Raw genomic sequence first — 22502 nt, 5'->3', positions numbered from 1 at the left:
ACACTACTAGAAACAATAGGCAAATACAGTAAAGTTTCTGGATACAAAATCAACATTCAAAAATCTATAGCTTTCCTATACTCTAATAATGAAGTATCAAAAAAAGAAGTGGAAAAATTAATTCCTTTTGCAACTGCAACAAAAAGAATAAAATACCTAGGAAGAAATTTAACAAAACATGTGAAGGACCTATATAATGAAAACTGCAAGACCCTATTAAAAGAAATCAAAGAAGATACAAAGAAATGGAAAGATATTCTGTGTTCCTGGATGGGAAGAATCAACGTAATTCCAATGGCCATATTACCTAAAGCATTATACAGATTTAATGCAATCCCTATCAAAATCCCATCAGCATTTTTTAAAGAAATAGATCAAAAAATCGTCAGATTTGTATGGAAGTACGAAAGACCCTGAATTGCCAAAGCCATCCAGAGAATAAAGAACAAGGCTGGAGGCATCACCCTGCTCGACTTCAAATTATACTATAAAGCAACAGTAATCAAAACGGCGTTGTATTGGCAGCAATATGGACACACGGATCAGTGGAACAGAATCGAGAGTCCAGAAGTAAACCCACATTTACATGGGCAAATAATTTTCGATAAAAAAGCCAAAAACATTCAGTGGAGAAAGGAAAGCCTCTTCAATAAACAGTGCTGGGAGAACTGAAAAGTATCTGCAAAAGAATGAAACTAGACTGTTGTCTATCACCACACACCAAAATTAACTCAAAATGGATTAAGGACCTGAATATAAGACCTGAAACAATAAAATGAATAGAAGAAAACAGGAACTAAACTGAAGGACCTTGGTCTTAAAGAAGATTTTAGGGATTTGACCTCAAAAGCAAGGGAAGTAAAAGTAAAAATAAATGAATGGGATTCCATTCAACTAAAAAGCTTCTGCTCAGCGAAAGAAATAGTCGGCAAGGTAAAGAGACAACCATCCGAAGGGGAAATTATATTTGCAAGTAACACCTCCGATAACGGCCTAATATCCAAAATGTACAAAGAACTCATACAACGCAATTACAACAAAAAAGACAAATGATCCAATCAAAAAATGGGCAGAGGACCTGAACAGATACTTCTCCACAGAGGACATACAAATGTCCAACAAATATTTGTAAAGATGCTAGGCATCACTAGTTATTAGGGAAATGCAAATCAAAACAATAAGATACCATCTTACACAGGATAAATAATAACAAATGTTGGAGAGGATGCGGAGAAAAAAGAACCCTCACACACTGCTGGTAGAAATGCAAATTGGTACAACCACTATGGAAAACAGTACAGAGGTTCCTCAAAAAACTAAGAATTGATCTACCATATGATCTAGCAATCCCTCTACTGGGTATTTACCCCAGAGACTTGAAAACCCATATCCAAAAAGATATTTACACACTGATGTCCATAGCAGCGTTATTCACAGTGGCCGGGACATGGAAGCAACCGATGTGTCCTATGATAGATGATTGGCTAAAGAAGCTGTGGTACATATATACAATGGAATATTACTCAGCCATAAGAAGAGATGAAATACTGCTATTTGCAACAACATGGATGGACCTCGAGATAACCATGCTAAGCGAAATAAGCTAGACTGAAAACATTGAAAATCACATGATATCACTTATAGGTGGGATATAAATGTAAAAGCAACAAATGAACAGTACAAACAAAGAGAGATTCATGGACATGGACTAGTGGTTATCAGAGGGTGAGGGTGGGGAGGGGGGTGAAAGTAGGCGGGGTAAAGAGGATCAAATATATGGTAGCTGAAGAAAACTGGACTTTGGGTGGTAAAGACACAATAGAATATTTCAAATAGATTTCAAATGATAATGTACACCTGAAAATTATATAATTGTATTAACCATGTTACCCCAATAAATTTAGTAAAAAAAAAAACTATAGAAGAGAGTAAAAACAAATACTTAAACTGATTTCTGTAGAAGAAATAGGCAAGGTTCTTAAAGAGATATGTCCACAGAAAGTAGCACACGTAGGTGGTAAATCAATTAAACTTTAAAAGCATGCAACTCTAATTTTAATACTAATATTATTTCCAGAGAAATTTTTAAAAGAAGGAAATGTCTAGCTTTTTTTCTCTGAATTGATATAATATTGATACCAAAACCTGACAAAATATACTTCAGACCACCAATCTCACTTATGAACATAAATGCAAAAATATAATCTTAAATAAAATATTAACACAGAGAATACAGTAGCATATAAAAAACTAAGAAAATAAAAAAAGAAATACATCATGACCAAATGGGATGTATTCTAGGAATGCAAGGATGTTTATGTGCTTGGAAACCAATCACATGAAAATATTAGGAGAAAAATAATAGATTAAATTTCATAGATGCCTAAAAAAAATTTGAAAAATTTGACAACCATTACTAAGAAAACAGCTTAATAAAATAAGAAAAAATTGGTACTTTCTTAGATGATATATCCAATTCAGCACAAAAACTGGTATAATTAGTGGGAAAACACATTAAACATTCTCCTTTAAAATTAGAAACAAGACAAGGATAACCACTCTCACAAATATTTAATATTACATTTGATTTGCTGGCCAATATAATTAGACTAAAGAAGAAAATTGGGAAGTTGTAAGTAAAACTATTATTATTTGTGGGCATTATGACTATATAACTAGAAAACTCAAATGACTCAACAACAACAAAACTGAATAATATACGACGCATAAAATAGTGACAAGCTATATAAATATGTATAAATCAATATCTTTCTTACACAGAAACCACAACCAGAGAGAAAGCATACTGGAATAAAAGACTCATTTACAACAGCAATGACAACAACAACAAAAAATAGCTAGGAAAAAAAAGATGCAAGACTTTTATAAAGAAAAATTTAAAAACACAACAGAAGATTTCAACAAATAAAAAAGCGTACCATGCTTTTTCATCAGGGAGACTCGACATGATAAAGAATCTCCATAATGTAATTTGTAAATTGTGTTAATCCTAGTCCTTCTAGAAGCAGAAGCCATGATGGGATTAAACGTGCAAGATTTTTATTAAGGGAAAAGGCTGTATGAAAGGAAATAGAGAGGGAGTCAAGGAAGGCTGAGATAGCTGTCAGACCCCAAAGCTATGAAGGAGAAGGGAGAGAAGGTTAAATGGATAGTCTGAGCTTTGGAAAGGCTGTCAGGGGTTCTTGAGCCAAAGTCAATACTCTCCCTGTAGCAGGAGTTCTATAAGGCACACCCTTACAGCTTCTACCATTTACCGCTTGTGTGACACATGTCTACTTTTCACACAGGTTCAGGGATTAATTCCTCTGTGGTTCTCATGAACATTTCTTCCTGAGGGAATGAAAGAGTAAGGTTAGTGGGAAGAACAGCAGTCTCTGATGTAGTGGTTGTCTATTTGAAGTTCTCCTTGTCCTCATCTATTATCTGGACTTACCTGGTGCTGTGATTCAAACTTTCACATCCAAAGGACTTGAACACATGATAGTCATTCCCTTCTCAGTTTGGGGTTGCTGCACCCCAAAACTGAATCATCCGTTGATGGGGCAAGGGCATACCAAGTGGTGCCCAAGTGGATCACCTGGCTCTGCTACCACTTAGTAGAAGCATCTCCAGCTTCTCCTGCCGAGCCGGGTCATTTGTCCCTCACATGATGATGGCTCCTTTACTCTCCTGCTGCTTCTTGAGCTAAGGTGTCCAAAGTGTCCTGGTGGCAGTTATAATCGATAGTGCAATGAGACTATATCTGTGTCCCTTGGCAAGAATGTGTCCACTATGGGAACAGGACGTCTAACATTGCAGAGTCTGGGGGATGGAAAGCATAAAAATCTTCAGTGGGTCACAGGGAGTGATGATAAGTGTAGGAACGCTTGCTTCTAACCCGTGAATCCCACTCCCACATAGCCTTCCTATCGGAGACACACCTCCACACAGAGATCTCTGATTTAATAAATATGTTATGTCTTAAAGGAAGGGCTCTATCTCTTCAGAGTGTTTCCTCTAAGTTGGTATTTCAGTTGCATGCTTAGAAGGCACTCTAGAAGGCCTCTGGATAGTCCAATACATGATATGACCAGTAGATCCCATGGTCATGAGTTCAGTCAACATTTCTTTCACTGATTAGTAGTTATCTGTTTGGAATTCCATGCCTCTGAATTAAGCATTTCATAAGCCCCAGATAGTGGTGCTGGTTGAGGCTCTATGGGCAGGAAAGACAAACCCTTACCCAGAATAGGTGTCTATCCTTGTGAGAGTAGAGCACTGGACCTTCTAAGATAGACAGGGCCTCATATAGTCAATTTGCCACCCAATGATCAGCTGGTCTCCTCCAAGGATAGTGCTGTATCAGGGATTCAGTGTTGATCTCTGTTGATGACAAGATTGACATTCACAGGTAGCAGTAACTAGATCAATCCTGGAAAGTGGAAGTCCCTACTATTGGGCCTACATAGAACTTCCATCTCTGACAGCATGGCTATTCTCCTCAGGTGCCCACCACATCAGTTCTGTCTAACTTCAACTGGCCAAGTGATTTTTGTCAATGCTTCTTCTGTACTAGATGTTTTCCAGTGGGTGTTAACATGTGATACAAAGATCTTCACACTTGGTGCCCACTCACATATGTTCATTCAATGGCTCCACCCCAGATAACTTGGTCTCCTGCCTTCTAGGCCTTGGCCAGACAGCCAAGCCATTGTCACTGTGTTTGAATCTGTATATATTCTCATCTCAGCCCACGCCTCCTTCTACATGAGGTGGATGACCAGGTGCATCACTCCCAGTTCTGCCCATTAGGAAGAGCTTCCATTGGCAGTCTTCCAGGGCTACCTCTGAATGTGGCTGCAATGCACCTAATGAGTATTTTCCTTTAGGACCCCACATATAAACCGCCTCATCTATAAGCAAACCTTGGGATTTTTCCTCCTTTTTCAGCTGGTTATGTGGGACCCTCTATGTCTACAGGTGAAAACGGGCAGGAGCACTGGTGCAACTGTGGTGGGTGACATGAGGGCCTTAACTGCCTGGTTGGTCAGCTTCTTTGTGCCCTCTTGTCCTACCCAAATTGACCTTCATGTACCATTTCCATCTTATGATGGATTGTCATAGGGCCTGTCTGACTTTATGACTTGGTGAGTCACAATGGGAAGCTCCATATGCAGTCACTTAATGTCCCATGGTCAAGTATTTTATCTCTACCAAGGCCCTATAACAGGTAGAGATGTTTCTCAAGGGGTATGTGCTACTCTGCATTGATGGCATGAGTTTACCCTTGAACCACAGAGAACTGCCACTTGTATATCTTTTCCAGCACCATAGGATCTGCAGTATTGTATGTCTCTTGAAGCAGGGCCGATTGCACCATAGCCTGGACCTGCTCTTCCTGGCCTCACTTAAGCCTCTCAGGTCACTTAATATATGAGATGGAAAAAAACTCCCAGGTGTGGAATGTGTTATCTCCATAACTCAAAGAAATCTACCAGGCTTTTGGTATTTCTTTCATATGATGGGGAATGCCAGATGAAGCAGATTGTCTTTGCTTTGGAAGTGATATGCTGGCATGTTCCAAACAATAAGACTCCTAAAAACTTTACTGGAGTGGTAGGTCTTGAATCATTTTAGGGATCACCAATACCACCAGCATCCTAGGTAGCTCTTAGTCATCTTGTCCAATCAAGGTGTCATTGATGTAATGGATCAGTATGCTATCCAGGTGGCCCAGATATATTATGATAGAAGGCAAGGGAGTTAATGTAGCCTGTGACAACACTGTAAATGACTATTAATGAATACTGTTGTCTATCTCACAATAATGCAGATTGCTCTGATCTTCTTTTCTAATTAGCATGGTAAAGAATATGGTCACCAAACCAATGGCTGCATACCACATACTTGAGGCCTTATTAATGTGCTCTAGCAATGATACCGCATCTGGAATAGTAGTTGGGATAGGGGCTATAACTGGGTTAAGTCTGTGGTAGTCGCCAGTCATTCTCTAGCATCCATCCTGTTTCTAAAAGAGCCAGACTGGTGAGTTAAACGAAGATATCATGAGGCTTACCACCTCTGAATGCTTTAGGTCTTTAATGGTAGCAGTAATCTCTGCCATCCTCCCTGGTATGTCATTTTTATTTACTATATTGGTCAAGCAGGCAGTTTCAGCAGTTTTCATATGGCTTTCCTCACTGTAATAGCTCTTATTCTGCATATCAGGGACCCAATGCAGAGTATACGTCAAATCCCAAGTATATCAGTTTCAACTATGTATCTGAAGATTGAGGAAATAATCTTTGGGTTGGTCCACAGATCTAATGGATATGCTGTTAGCCAGATCTTCACCAGGATTCTATCAGTTACTTAGTCCTCATAGGCCCCACTCTAATAAAGGGGCCGTGGTGGTGCTTTTGGCCATTGTCAACTCAGATCCTGTGTCAAATAATCCTAAGATTGTCTAGTTAGTCTCCTTTCCACAGTGTACAATTGCTCAAGTGACTGCAAGTCTCTTTGAAGAGCTGGGGGATTCATCACAGTGTGTACTGCCCAAGGTCCTTGCTAGGTCCTTCCTTCTAGAGATTCTATACTTCATCAGTCACCTGGGAACTGAGCAAAGGATTTTGTAGGGATGACCACCGTTAGGTTCATGATTGAACATTCTTGCTGTTTGTTGATTATAGAGTTAAAAGCTCCCTTGTTCAGTTTCTCTGTTAACATAAAACTGCTCTACAAATAGTCCATTATAAAACAAAAAAAAAAAGATAAAAAAAATCCCTCATCCTTGTTGGATGAGTGTAATGTCCGATTTCTTTGGACTATACTATGATAGAGGGTGGGAGAGTTAACATAGTTGTCTTTCTTTTTTGCCTCTAAGGACAGCATCTCTATTAACTACTCCCACGACTTCTTCAGATTGACCCCTTTGACTATTCTTCTGACCTTGCCCGTCACTGTGAGCAGCCTTCTGGCTTTTGTTACTCTGGAGCTCCATCATCCCCATGGATGTTCACAAGCTCAGCTCTGTGCCTGTCTCTAACCACAGTCATCTCGGCCTGTGGAGGAGCCACCACTGAACTTTCTAGTGATACTGCTGCCCTCTCCTAAGGGCAGTCTTCTTGGCCTTAATGCATGCAGTGTCCTCAGGGTCCTCCTGTGGAACACTGGGGGCTCTTCTGGCTTTTTATTATGTATCCCAGTATGCTCTCTTCCCTCAGCCTTTTTATTCCTTCCTCTTACTCTCTGTCTAGGTAACTCAGACATTTCCACTTTGCTGAGAGTTAGCCATCATTTTATCCAGCTTCCTAAGGGCCATGCAATAGTGAGTTTATCCCATCCTCTGGGGGTCCTTTCCATGGTGTTATATCTTTTATTCTAAAAATGTGTTCCTAAACCAATGAATTCTTGCTTATCGAGCCTATGTTCTGGTCCCCATGATCAAGCACCTGTATGGTGTTGGATTGGAACTGGAGTTATCATTATGTACACATGGTTTTAAATATATCCACACAGAATTATAAATATAGATGTAGGTATGTTTACGAATACTTATATTTTCTAGCTCTGTCCATGGAGAGAGCATGAAAGCATTGGCACTTTAGAAGCAATGAACCCACATAGTATTCAGATTTTGGTTTCTAAATATTATTGTCCACTGAAAGGGACCAGTCATTCTTGAAGAACTGGATGATTCCAGAAATGGAGCAAGAAAAGTACAGAATGGGCCTAGAACATCTTGTTCTGCCAGAAAGCAAGACAATGCTCTAAGAAGGATGGATAAATGTCAAAAAAGGATAGAAGCCAGCCTGAAGGAGCTTCTACTCATCAAATCTGGGGCAATTTAAATATCAAAATAAATAATAATAGTTACAGATTACAACCCACTGATTAAAAAGAACCCATGGGTTCATGCTGCCATAAATAGTGGAGAAGGTAAAGTTCTTCCTTACAGTAGAATGTCGACTGATTAATCTAGAGGAAATGAATGACAGAATTAGAAATTAAAAAATTTTTTTGGCACATAAAATTACCATAACTAGAAATTTAAAATATCATTTAATGTACAGCATGGTGGTTATAGTTAATAATACTTGTATTGTATATTTGAAAGTTGCTGAGTAGATCTTAAGATTTCTCATCACAAGAAAATAAATGTTTGTAATTATGTGTGGTGATGGATGTTATTTAGACTTATTGTGGTGATTTATTTTTTAATATATACATTTGAAATTAATATAATGGTATATGTAAATTATATCAATAAAAATCACTTTATGCAACCATCATAGTAATAATTTATTTGAGACAGATTAAAATTAGTACAAGAAAGCTTGATGATAAATATACTTACAAAGTATCCTCCCTACTTCTTAATCACAAAGGTAAAAATAGTAACTTAGAATATTTATATTTTCTAACCCTTGTCTAAATACTTTGAATGATAGAACTACTTCCAAATACTTCCAACCACCAAGTATTTGGTGGTTGAACAACCCTGCTTGCCAGAAAATTTTATCTTATATTAGGCTAAAATCTGCCTCCATGTAACTTCCAAAACCAGGTGCTACCTCCAAAACTAAGTGATTAAAGTTAACATTAATGGGACCAATAAATATCATGCACCTTTTGCTGCAATGTGCTAAAAAATAATGTAACATCATTTCTTTGGTGTCCAGCAAATAATGCATACTCTATCTAGTCAAAATACATTAAGCCAAAATTAAGGGACAGTCTAAAAATTACTAAATTATTCAAAAATACCAAGGCTATGAAAGTTAAAGACAGAATGAGGAATTGTTCTGACATAAAGGAAATCAGAGACAAATTATTTCAAAATTAAAAATTAAAGAAAAAGTCTATATAGAAAAAGCTTAAAGCAGTAACACTGAAAACAAAATAACAAAGATTAAAACAACTGAGAAAAGATTGATTTAATCGAACATAGGATTGAACATAAGATAAGCAATAGATAATTGATATCCCTAAATAGAACTGCAAACTATGATAACCCAACTATTCTACGACAAAAATGGAACTCGAAGAAGTTACATGGAAGCAGATTTTAGCCCAAAATAAGATAAAACATTCTGGCAAGCAAGATTGTTCAACCATCAAACACTTTGAAGTAATGATAATTTAAATGTTCTATCATTCAAAGTATTTAGACAAGGATTAGGTACCACATACAAAAATGCAAAGGGAGGTATTCCTCACTGGGAGGTTGAACTGTATGATATCTAAAGTCTTTTCTAACTCTAGGATTCTTGGAATTTGTAAATAAAATAATATCTACCTCAATAGTGGTAGCTCTGAAGACAAAAGCATGTCCTTAGGAATTCAGAAGAAAACTTGTAGAGTGAGGTAAAAAATGTTAAGTGAAAAATGCCCTGTTAAGTACACTGATCATTTTTGTCTTTTAAACATGTCACAAGTTGTGCTTGGGTTATCACTTTGAACTTAGTATAATTTTTCTGTCATTCCTAAATTATTAAATAGTATTATGTTATGGATAATACTTGACTAATGGTGACTTCTTTTAAAGTAGTGCATCTCAAATTTTAAAGGACATACGAACAACTTGGGTACCTTTCAAAATGCAGATTTGAATTCTGATTCAGTAGTCAAAACTACAAAACTTCTAGAATAAAACATAGGTGGAAATCACAGTGATGCTGGCAAAGATTTCTTGAGCTTGGTAAAGTTTCCTTAAATACTACACAAAATGCGGAAAGTAAAAAAACAATAAATTTGGCTTCATCAAAATTTAAAACTTTCGCACTTCGAAAGACACTATGAAGAAAATGAAAAGTCGAGTCAATGGGAGAAAATATTTACAAAATATGTATCTAAGTACTTATATCTAGAATATATAAAAACTCTTGCCAATCAGGAATAAGAAAACAATCTGAGAAAAATATAGGCAAATATTTGAAGAGATATTTCACCATGAAGATATATGGCTGACAAGCACATGAAAAGATGTTTAACACCACTGATCATTAGGGAAATGCAAATTAGTAGCACAATGAGCTATAACCACATACCCTTAGGATGGCTAAAAGTAAAAAGACTGACCATACCAAGAGTGGGTAAAAATGTGGAACAATTGGAACTCTCACATACTGCAGATAGGAACATGTGGTACAACCACTTTAGAAAACATTTTCTAAGTTTCATAAAAGTTAAATATACACCTATTCTATATGAATTCCTGGGTGTTTATGCAAAAGAAAGCATGTCCATACAACACTTGTACATGAATGTTCATAATGACTTTATTTGTAATACCCAAAACTGTAAACAACTTAAATGTCCATCAACAGGTAAATTGGTAAACTCAATATATTCATATAATAGGACACTACTCAACAATAACAAGGAACAAATTACTGATATACAGTGCAATGTGGATCTCAAAATAATCATGGATCTCAAAATATTTTGATATAAGCCATGAAGGTATACATATTGTATGATTCTATTTAAATGCAAACTAATCTATAGTAACAGAAAAATCAGTGCTTGCCTGGAGGTGCGTGTGGGGCTTTAGGTAAGGGCAAGATAAAGAATTGCAGAGCCTTGAAAAAATTTACTGGTGATGAATGTATTCACTAGCTTGTGATGATTTTATGAATGTATATATACATATATATGTACACATATATATAAACTTACAAAAAACTTAAATATATACAATTAAAGTCAATAAACTATAAAAAGTACAGATTCTGATTCAGTATATTTGGGGTGGGGCCAAGAGTATATTAATGAGTTTCCAGGTGATGCCACTGCTGTTTCCATGATGTTTTCAGTGGCAAAGCCACTTAATTTTTTTTGTCACTTATGTCATTCGAGTATGCAGTCGACACATATGGCTGTACAACATTGGATAGTGCAGATAGAATATTTCCATCACTGAAGAAAGTTCTATTAGATGTCAGCAGTCAAGATTCTTGAATACATTGGTAACTATTAATCTTGTTCTGTTATTTATCTCCCACCTATAATCCACCTTTGTTCATTCCACTTTTTCAGGCTGAATGCCCTCCCTTCATAAAGCTTTGCTAGAATTCCATTTTGGGTTTTTATAGTATATTGCTTAGATTTCATTTTATCATGTTATTCATTATGAGTTGCATTAGATTTGGAATAAAGTTTGAAGAATAGAAAGTTCAACTGAAGGCAGATGTTAATTCGCTTTTAAGGAGGAGTTTCCTAACAATATCCAGCACATTTCATATTTCATGGTTCTTGTGACTGTATTCAACTGAGTGTACCGGCTGAATTAAGTTCCTGTGTGGCTTCCACTGCTAAGAGGTGTGATCTGAGGCAAACCAGAACTTCTCTAGAAATGAATTCATTTCTAGCTCTCACATTCTATATTCTTTTGCTTATTTCAGACTACAGATGGCAAGAAGCCAGAAAGAACTTTAGCTTCTTGGTCCAGATTCATTAAGAAAGTTTTTTAGTTGAACAGTACCAACCTTTGTATAGTATATACCAGGGATTGGCAAACTTTTTCTGTAAAGGATCGGATAGTAGACATTTTTGTCTTTGTGGGTCATATAGTCTCTGTCACATATACTAAATTCTACCATTGTAGTGTGAAAGCAGTCATAGTTGATACGTCAATGAGTGAGTATGACTGGACTTGGACCACAGTTAGTTTGTTGACTTGGTTTAGATCAAAATACCTTTCTAACCATCTGATGTTAGGCAGAGAAATCAGGGAAAAGACACTTTACTGATAACATTTTATTGGTATATAATTGGTCCTTCACGTCTAAGGTTAGCAAACCAACAAATTATAATTTCAGGTTATACATACTTTAAGTTAATGAACTAGATTTATAAAAGCTATAAAAATATTTCACAGACATGAGAAAATGTGGTCATGATACTTCATTGTAAGGAGGGTATAGGATATGTTAGAGATTTTTTTAACCTACAAAGTACATTTCAAAATTTACAGTTAATAAAGTTCTTGCTTAGATAATATTTTATCTTCATTCATCAGCAGACTTAATTAGAGCAGCTTTCTTCTTATACTTATCTCCAATCTCTCTAATATTTTCTAAGAGATCTTCAGACATGTGTTCTTCATACTCTCTATCAACTTTAGCAATCTGCTCCTCAAGATGTTTCTAGTGGAAGAAATTAGCAATTGTTAATGTAAACACATTAATACCTTTAAAGTGTTTGTGAAATTTACAGACAAGACATTTTTAAGAAAAGGAATAAAAGGAACATTCTTGTGTCACTGTGTAGGCCTCTTTTGTGCCCTTTCCTAATCATATCCCCTTTTCAATCCCCAGAGACAACCACTGTCTTGAATGGTGCTTTTCTTTATACTTTTACTACACACACACACACACACACACACTCCACCTCTAAATAATATAGTAGTTTAGTGGTACCTGGTTTTAACCTTCATATTTATTGAATGACTTTAAATGTAATGTTCCATGACTTATTTTTTTCACTTGGTAAGATTCATTCATGTTAATGCATATAGCTACAGTTTATTCATATACTGCTACAGAGTATTTTATTGAATGATTTCATTTACTTATATATTTTACTGTTAATGAATTTTTGTTTGTTCCAAGGCATAGTAGAGGCTGAATAGCAGCCTCTCTAAAGATGTCCATGTCCTAATCCCCAGAACCTATGAATATATGTTATCTTTCCCAGTAAAAGAAACTTTGCAAGTATGATTAGGTTAAGGATTTTGAGAAAAGATTATTCTGCATTATCCTGGTAGGTCCAGCATAATTACAAGGGTCCTTGTAAGAGGGAATGTGTGACAGCTGGAGAAAGAAGATCTAAGGACAGAAGAGAGATCAGAGAGGATAAAAGATGCTGTGCTATTGGCTTTGAAGATGGAGGAAGAGGCCATAAGCTAAGTGCTCTAGGTGGCCTCTAGAAGGATTGCAGCCCAGAGGCCCCATTTTAGACTTTGGATCACCAGAAATGTAAGAAAATAAATTTGTGTTGCTTTAAGACATTAAATTGGTGATAATTTGTTATGGTACCAATAGGAAACTAATACAGCGAGTTATTTGATTTTTACCATTTCGAATATCATATCATAACAAATTACAACAAACGAGGTGGCTTAAAACAACATAAATTTATTCTCTCAGTTTTGGAGACTAGAAGTCTGAAATCTAGATGTTGCCAGGGCTATGCTCTCTTTGAAGTCTCTAGGGAAGAATCCTTCCTTGCTTCTTCCCAGCTTCTAGCAATTCTTGACAATCCTTGGCCTCTTCCCAGCTGCTACCAGTTCCCAGCTATCCTTGGCACTCCTTTTTTGTAGCCGAGTCACTCTATTTCTGCCTCCATCTTCACATGGCCTTTTTATAAGGATACTAGTTACTGGATTTAGGGTCTACCTGAATCTAGTATGACCTCATCTTAACTAATTACATCCACAAAGTCCTGTTTCCAAATTAGCTTACTTTATGAGATTTCAGAAAGACATGTATTTTGGGGGGAATACTATTTAACCAAGTACAGTACTTTAGCAGACAGTGTAAAAATTTAATTAAATATCTAGAGTAGAACTGCATAGTTTTATTAGAGATTGCCAAATTGTTTTCTAAAATTGTCACATTGATTTATAACCCCAGCAGTATCAATAAGAACTCTCATTTCTCCACATACTTGCTGGCATTTAGTATTATCAAGCTTTAATTTTTTGCCAATTTCTTGAGGATGGGAAATGGTATATCTTTTCATATGTTTATTGGCCACATTAGCTCTTTGTGAAATTCCCATTCAAGTCTTTTGCCCACCTTCTGTACTTTTCAGAGGTTATTATATATCTGAATCCTTTACCAGTTGTTTTTAACAGTTTCTTCTACCATTTTGCAGCTTGTCTTTCTAATCTCTATGTCTTTAGATGTAGAGATCTAAGTTTTAATAAAACTGAATTTTTACATAATATCTTTTGTGGTTCGTACTTTTTGTATCTAATTTAAGAATTCCTTTACAACTCCTGAAGTGTAAAAATAGTCTTGTAATTCTTCTAAAAGATAAAAATTTATCCTCACATTATTTTCCTAATTCATCTGGAACTGATTCCTGTCTAGTAGGAATCCAACTCCATAATTGAACAATTAATTTTCCCCACTATTCTGCAATACTACCTCTCTCATATATTGGTTTCCTATAGATGCCCATGCATCTATTAACTAGACTCTTAATCAGAAAGATTGGTTTGAATGCATCAATACTACAATGTGTTGGTTATTATAGCTTTATAATAATTTTTGGAGCATCTGAACAGCCAAAAAAAAAAAAAAAAAAGTATTTTTGTGCCCGTCATTGAGGTAGGAGTCTAGAATTGGAGTTGGCAAGCTTTTTCCTAAAGGACCATGTAATAGTATTTTAGGCTCTGCATGACAGATGACTGTTGTTGCACCTGCTGAACCCTGATGTTGTAGTGGGAAAGCAGCCATACAGTATGGAAGTGAATGAAGTGGCTTTATTCAGAAAATCAGGCTGTGGGCACATTTTGTCCTGCAGGCTGTAATTTGCTCTCCTCTGGTCTAGAATATTGAGCTACATATTAGAGCTGTACAGAGCTCTACCGGGAAATGCTCAAAGAAACACTTTGCCCCATAGAAAAAGTCAGACTAATAGTTATCTATAATAGATAGAGGTATAAAGGATATTGACAATTATTTAGTATAACCTCATTTTACAGATGAAGAAAGTAAAGACCAAAAGAAGCAAAATGATACATATACACAGACTTTCTCAATCTAAGCCAACAATTGCATATTATGAATGAATTTTTTCTTTTACGCACCTAGAACAGAATTATTACACATCATCTTTGGGAGAGTGAGAAAGTTATCACTCAAATCATTTTCTGGTCTGTGGCTGAAAAAGGATCCATTAAAGAAAGTTTATGGAGCTATCAAGTGGCTGAATTAGTAGTGGGTGGGACCCAGGTTTTCTGATGTATGTAGTATGCAGTGTGCTTCTCTTTGCTTTTAGCAATAAGCAGTGAGGAGCAATGGCAAGTATGAAAGTAGCGGTCCACTGTCCTTCAGGAGAGATGAGGGGAAGTAGGATATCATATGCTCTGCTTTCAATACATGGAAGCCTGTTAATGTGATATATGAGTTTTCTTTCCTTTAACCATTCACAACTGGAAATATATTATCAGCTAATAAATTATTCAGGAATTTTGGAGTTTAGTAATTTATCTTAGCTTTTGGGTTCTGTACAGCAGGTTGAAGGAATAGTTTTATTGCTGAATTTTCAATATATGCAAAAGGTGAGGATAAGGTAAACTTCATGTTTCAGAAATACTTTATTCTGTATTTATATGAAATTAACAGAAAGGAAAAATATTTGTTATAACACATGCCCTTTCATCTTAATCTTAATGAAATTTTAAAAGTACTAAAATGTTTTCGGTGTGTAGAACGTGGTATGGCACAATATATGTTGTTGACGTAATCAATATTGTTTGTTGTTTTTGTGAACAAAATAGACCACTTTATAAGAGGCATTGGTGTCCCCTTACCACACTGCTAGCCAGGATTCTTCTGACAAATTTATACTAGATCATATTTTTGAAAGAAATAAAATTTATCATTTAATTTTGATAGAAATGAAACAGAAATATATCAAAGTTTTAAAAAGCTTTCTTGGAATTTAGGAAAGACCTTCGCATACTTACCTCCACAGACCCTACATGTGTAGCAACCATCTCTAAAAGACACTGCAAGTTATTCCCTACTTTTCGTCTTTCTTCAGTTGTGGTCTGCACAACCAGTTGGTAACTGTAGAATAAAAACTTGTTTGAGTTGCTTAGGGAAAAACACCTAACATACCAGTTCTAGTTAGTTCACTTCTCCTTTTCATATTCAATAAAACCAGGTTGTGATTAGTATATGTGCTGCTTGCTCTATGTGTAATTCGGAAGTCCAGCTCTCAATTATTAAAACAGAAATAAAAACATTTTCAAAGATTCTTTGCAAGCAACAAAACAAAACAGCAACAAAACCTCACACTTTAACATATAAAGCTTGGGAGGAAATGGTCTTACCTAAGTCTTTGATAAGACTGTAAACTTGATTCTTGATCTAATATTTTCCTATGACTAGCATGCATGATAGCATTTATAGTAGGAATACCTCTTTACAAACGTTTTCAGGGGCAAAACATTAAATATACTTGAATGGGAGAGTAGGAGTCTTAGTTTTAGGCATTGAAATTCAAAATAAACTGCAAGTTGATAAAACCTTCAACCAACTTTTCTATCCTTAGGTTTCAAATGAGAAAATGAAGAATTGTGATTTTCTTAAGGGTTGTACCTCCAATGCTAAAGTAAGATTTTTTTTAGTTATTTAAAGGCCACTTAAGACTTTAAAAAAAAGTAATTTTAATATAAATGTACACAGAACCTATAGATTAACGATTCAGTATATTGATTTTATATAGGTTGCACAAGAGAATACGCAAAGGGAGAATTTTCTATAAGTAAGAGATGTCACTGATCTTAGTTCTGATTATCACATATCGTGTCTAACATTTTTCCTTTGTAAGTTTTAAAATTATAACGGAAAACTTGACAATGTATAATTTGACAATGAAGAACTTCTAAGAAATGTAACATAAGTATACAGTTCTACTATAATGCTTATAATGTTTAGAAACATGTATTTATTTCAATTGGATTGATATACTAGGTAGCAATTTGAGCATAATGCAAATTTTGCATTTGCTTATACCAATATGCTACTTGAGAAACATGAGGTGAATGTAGAAAACTACTCATCTGAATCCAGATGCAAAGAAATAACAAAATACAAAATACATAAACATAAGTACACACCTCAAATGGGCACCACCTCCTTCAGTTTGTTACATGTGATAAGCCACAAGCATCCACATCTGGTGTTACAACTTTGTATCTGATTTCAGATAACCTTTTTTCTATCTCTTCTCAATAATTCACAAGTTGCAACCCTTTGAATGCCCATTTCCCCATCTAAACTTCAGGCTTTTTAAGGGAAGGTGCCATTATTTATCATAGTATTTACGTATTTCTTAAACATGTTTACCATTGTGCTAACATTTTCATTAGGTTCTTGTCTTTTGTTTACGTGTCACTGACAGAGTTTTTAAGTGTTGTGTCCCATCACAACACTTCCACATAAGTCCTCTGATTTTCACTGCAGATTTTGTATAGTGTAGTGATTATTATGAAGGCACATGTTATGTTATAGCACACTGACTATTATTTATAGTACATGGTTTAGTTTATAGTATAATTTATAGTATAATTATATGATATACTTAATTTCTAGGAAATATATCTTAAAAATATGAGCTTAGTAGAGTTTATTAAAGCTTAGTGGAATTTTATGAAAATTTACTGACAAATAGCCAAAATTATTTGAATTGATTTAAAATTTTATATTGTTTTCAGGGATTAAAATCCATTTATTAATTGGATCTAAAAATGAAGGGGGCAATTGCTACACTCACAGCAGAATGTATTTGTTTAGGAAAAGTATCTTCAAGTTTTAAGCTATTCTGCTTAAGTTCTAGTCACTACATTCTCATCCCCCAACTAGCTCTCCAATATAGATTAAAGCAAATAAACATAGATCTAGTTTTATAGAAATGTTAAACAATTAAACTGAAAATAAACATTATAAATCTTGGTGAGATGAACTTACTCTCGCTGAATAGAATCTAACTCATTCATAGCTTCGCTGAGGCCCTCATTAACAGCACTCTCCAGCACGTGCTTGTGTTTCTCCAAGGACTCTAGCTCACTGGCACATTTTTTGTCCTCTTCCTCAGCTTCCTATCAGGATAAAGTCATGGTTATAATTTTTTGATATTCACATTCAATATACTACGGGTGGATTTTAAAAAATGTAAAGCATTTTTAAAAATCAGGTTGCCTCATCATTTGTATTCTCAGGATGCTTACTGCTTTATATTTAAGAGATATTAAAATGCTCCTTTGGGAATCTTATACTGTAAACATGTGACCTTTCAACAGGCCTGTATAAAATTTATTCAGCAGTATTTTCAAGTCTGTACTACAGGAAATTTTATGATACTCTGATTTAAATATTTTTTAAATGAGCATCAAAGAGGCCTTTTATATAAGTAAAAATGTGGATAACTTTTATACTACCATTATTTCACATATGTATTAATTATGTACAGGCAAAGTAGCCCAAAATTCATCAATTTCTAGGTTTCTCAAGATGAAATATGAGAGTCTTTCACTTAAGTGCTTTAAAGAAAAAACTAAGTATTGCCACAGAAAACATGAAAAAACAAAAATGATTATCAAATGCCTCATATTTTACATGTAGATCATATTATTGTGGTGTATTTTCTGAAAATTTCACACTGCTTAAAAATGTATAAGCTATCAATATAATATAGGGCAAGAGAAAAGTTTTCAAATCCTAATACTCTGTTGGTATAACTAAGTAAAAAATATTGGTGTGGTTAAAATTTTCACATAAATTGCATAAGTGGTAATGAACAGAGTCATCTGAGTACTTCCCTAAGTAAAACGCTGGCCAGAAGGTGGGTTAAGGGTGGTGGGAAATGAATCTTATTATTTCCCACATTTTAAATTTCATGTAAATGATCTCTGGAATTTGATCAGGATATTGTTTGCGATGACTCTTAATAGGCATATGCAAAGGCCTCATTGGGGTTTAAGGTTTAGGAGTACTTAACACTAAATCTCCATAAAAAGGTAGAAGAGATTATGCTTTGGACTGGTCTTTAAAACATGTTTTGTTCTGACAAGGATACTGAATCACATATGCAGGTACAAAACACTGATGGAACAATTAACATGTTCTATGGTAAAATAGCCAAAGTCCAGGAAAAGTCATTTAAAAGAACAAATAACATAACTCCTTACAATAAACTTTGGAAGAGAAGATGAAACTAAAACACAGGTTATTGAATATAGCTTAAAGATTTCAGGTTGATGTCAGAACAGGTGCCTAGTCAATCATGATAGCTTTGGCTAACCTACACAAACTATGGCAAAGTTCTTACCTTAACTTTTTGTTGGTAAAGATCATCCAGCTTTTGAATTTCTTCTTTCAGAGTTCTTACACTTCTCCTGCTTTCTGTTATCATTGTATTTAACTTGGGGAATAAAAGTTTGGGTGAGAAATCATAACTATTACATTAAAAAATTTTTAATAAGTTATAGAACTTTTATATTAACAATGAACTAATTGAACCATGTTATTTCTTCTAGTTCTTTTGGACACTCACGTATCATTTGTCCTAAAAATTTATTATTCTCCAAAGAGAAGTTAATTTCAAGGAAACTTGTAATGTGTAATGTTTAAATGCAGAGGGGTATAGTAGGGTAATTCTCGGTAAAATATGTCTGTTTTTCTACTCTTAGCTGTGGAAATTTTTTTTTAACTCTCATATATTATATAAATATTATACTATTAATGTTTTTATATTACTTTATTAAGAAATATAATTTGTGCTCTTTAGTTTTTAGATTTTATCTACTTCAGTTATCTAGTTTGTTTCATTTGTGTGTTTACTTTCTGGGATATTAGAGAGAACTATTCATATGAATTTTATTGGCTAACATTTGTTAATTGGTTACAGTTAACGCATTCCTACAAAGAGAAAAAATAAACAAATTTAATCTTGTTAAAGCTTGAGCTTTAAGATATGTTGAAACCAAAACCAAGAAAAAATGTTTCTAAAGCTCATTTCCTGTTGACAAGTGCTGATACCAGTTGATATTAGTAATGAGCACAAAATGTTTTTCAGCTAGACCAAGAGGAAAATATTTCCCCCTGGACACAGAAAATAGTAAAATGTATAAATAAGCTATCATTCTTTAAAGGAATGATTCTACGTATACGTGAAATTTTAAAAAAATTATACGTATATATGTTTTGGGAAAAATTTAGTGATGCTATTGTTATTTGACAAAAGACAGGATGGTAAAATGACTACACTTATTAAAGAAACTTGCATATACTTCTCATTTAGTCATCAAAAGTCCCTTGTAAGGGACATTTCTTTCCTATTTTGTAAGTGAGAAGAGTAGGCTGGAGAGAATGCTATTTACTTAGGATCATGCAACTAGCATGTTCCCTGAAGTCAAAACTAGATGTTCTAACTCCAAGGACTTTTTCTATACCACCTGCCTTTCCAATTATTTTAAATACTAGGGTTACTGAAGCTATAAGCTTTGCTTCCAGTCTAAAGATATTTTACTTCTTAAGTAATTACTAAGTCTTTTTTCTTTAAGTTTTGGGAGGTCCTACAAATTCTCCCTTGTAAATTTCTTTCTGTGTTCATTTTATCTTGGATGTGGATGTTTTTCCAGGATTCTGATCTTGGCTGTATTCTTATTTGCTCACTTGGGAGAGCTTTCTCTCATTCTCATCCTTGGGAGATCTCCTGGCTTTAATTACCTGCATACTAGGAAATATCTATCTAGCTATATATTTCCAAACTCCAACTGCCTATTGGATATTCAAAGCAAGAATCCAGCTAAGTCATTTCAACCAGAATCTCTCATCTTTGATATGTGATCAGGTTCCTCATCCTCCACCTGCGCCCCTTTCACCCCTTACTCAAATCCCCAGGTAATGTTCTTGCCTTCAGTAAGAACTCTGCTAGGTTGGTTTCGCTAGAATCTCCCCTTAACCCTGCTGTTTCCTCTCAGTAATTTTCTATCCACTGAACCCCACCCTGCTCCTTGGCTATCAATTCCATTTCTTTGTTGTATTTGGAGTTGAGTCCAATCTCTGTTGCCTACTACAAAAACCCATTCTTATATCCCCCATTGAATAAAGTCTGCCTTATCATCTTTAACAAGTATCATGAATAACTTTTCTTTAACACCGTTATACTAAAACTGGACACTTGAACATTCTTGATTTCTCTTTCTTAAACTTTACATCCAAATAGACCATGATATTATGCTGTTTTGATCTTTAAATCTCTTTTCTCCATCCTCACTACAATAGCCTTAGTTTGAGTCCTTACCAGTTATCACTCAGGATATTATTAGGTCTCTTAAATTGTGTCTCTCTTCTCCAAAACGGCAACATTATGGGCTTACTAAAACACACAGGTGTTATTTCCTGATTTAAAAATCTTTGATGGTCCCTACTGCCTATAGAATAAAAATTCAACCAGTAAGCAAGAACTGATAAACCCCTTCAAAATTCGATTCTTGTTACTTCAGGCTTCTCCCTTATCCTACTGATACTCAAGGTAATTCATTAACTTGCTATGCTCTTCGGTCTTTGGGCCCTCAGTGGTGGGTGTGTGTGGGTATGGGTGTGTGTGTATCCTGTGTAATCCACTGGCCAACGCCTACTTGTTATTTACAACTCAGCTCAGCTACCACTTCCTTCAAAAGAAACTTGTGCTTATCTTAGGTGTATTATGAGAATCCACAGCATGCTGTATTTACACTACGAAAAATTTTACAGTAAAAGTAATTGTTTTCATGCCCTTCTTCCCACTTGACATAGAGTTCACAACATCTATTACAATAACACCAGACACATATCAGGTTCTCAAAATACCTGCTGAATAAATTTCAGTTAATATTTAAACTTTACATTTATTTTCAGAGCTGTGACTGGTTTAATTTTCTACTTTTGTGATGTCTTTATCAGGTTGTAATATGAGGGTTACATATACTAGCCTTATAAATGAAGTTGTTAAAGATTTTTGTTTACACTGTATTACTTCATAATTCAAATAAATTCCCTCCATCTTTATAGTATATCTATTTCTCATTTGTATTTTCCTTGAATGTTTTTGGTGATTATTTTAAGTTGTTTTCAGATTGATTAGTTGTTATTCTAATTTATTAATTTCTGTTTAAACTTTACTATTTCAAATTGCTATTTTACCTTAATGCCATCTTAACTTGATTAAACAGATTGTCAAATTGAAAAAATAGTTTGTTTTTAGTCTCTGAAGCATATAACATTATTGATCACTCCTTTTTGTCTCCGGTTTTACTGAGATATAATTAACATATAACATTGTATTGGTTTAGGGTGTATAACAATTATTTGATACATAATATATTGTGAGATGATTAACACAGTAAGTTTAGTTGAGCTCACTCTTTTCTTGAAAGTCTTCCCTATTTAGGCTTTTATAGCATATTTTTAAATTCTGATCGTTCTCCAATTATTTTGTCCATTTCGTTTTGAAAATGACTTTTGGAAACAGACTTTTACAGGCATTTAAATTTGAGTTCCCCTGAATTCCACGGCCCACAATGAAAAATTAGGTAAAAAAATTTTTTTTAACCTATCATAGCTAGTTAGCCTCTAACTATAAATAATACATACCTACTTTAAGGTAGCCACTTCATATCTTAGTATAAAAAGGGATATTATTAAATTATCTCAAGTTTAAGGAGGCAATTCTCCATTAAAAGCAAAGGGAAATTTACTCAGTTACATATCCTTTTA

The 22502-nt window shown here is 34.7% G+C and overlaps 1 protein-coding gene across 1 annotated transcript in view; it reads right to left on the bottom strand.

Annotated features, from left to right (window-relative positions):
* Positions 1–11745: 11745 nt before the first annotated feature.
* The window catches only part of NDC80 (NDC80, kinetochore complex component), a 51406-nt gene continuing 40649 nt past the window's right edge, over positions 11746–22502 (bottom strand). The window contains exons 14-17 of the mRNA XM_023530844.1: positions 19072–19164; positions 17712–17842; positions 15704–15806; positions 11746–12149 (exon numbers count right to left, since the gene is read on the bottom strand). Of these exons, the coding sequence (XP_023386612.1) occupies positions 12012–12149; positions 15704–15806; positions 17712–17842; positions 19072–19164 (465 nt within the window). The 3' untranslated portion in view covers positions 11746–12011. The remainder of the gene's footprint in view (positions 12150–15703; positions 15807–17711; positions 17843–19071; positions 19165–22502) is intronic.

This window comes from Pteropus vampyrus, unplaced genomic scaffold (genome assembly GCF_000151845.1).
Source record: "Pteropus vampyrus isolate Shadow unplaced genomic scaffold, Pvam_2.0 Scaffold55, whole genome shotgun sequence".
Taxonomy (NCBI): domain Eukaryota; kingdom Metazoa; phylum Chordata; class Mammalia; order Chiroptera; family Pteropodidae; genus Pteropus; species Pteropus vampyrus.
The sequence above is the reverse complement of the archived record's forward strand: the minus strand, read 5'-3'. Positions and strand labels throughout refer to the sequence as shown.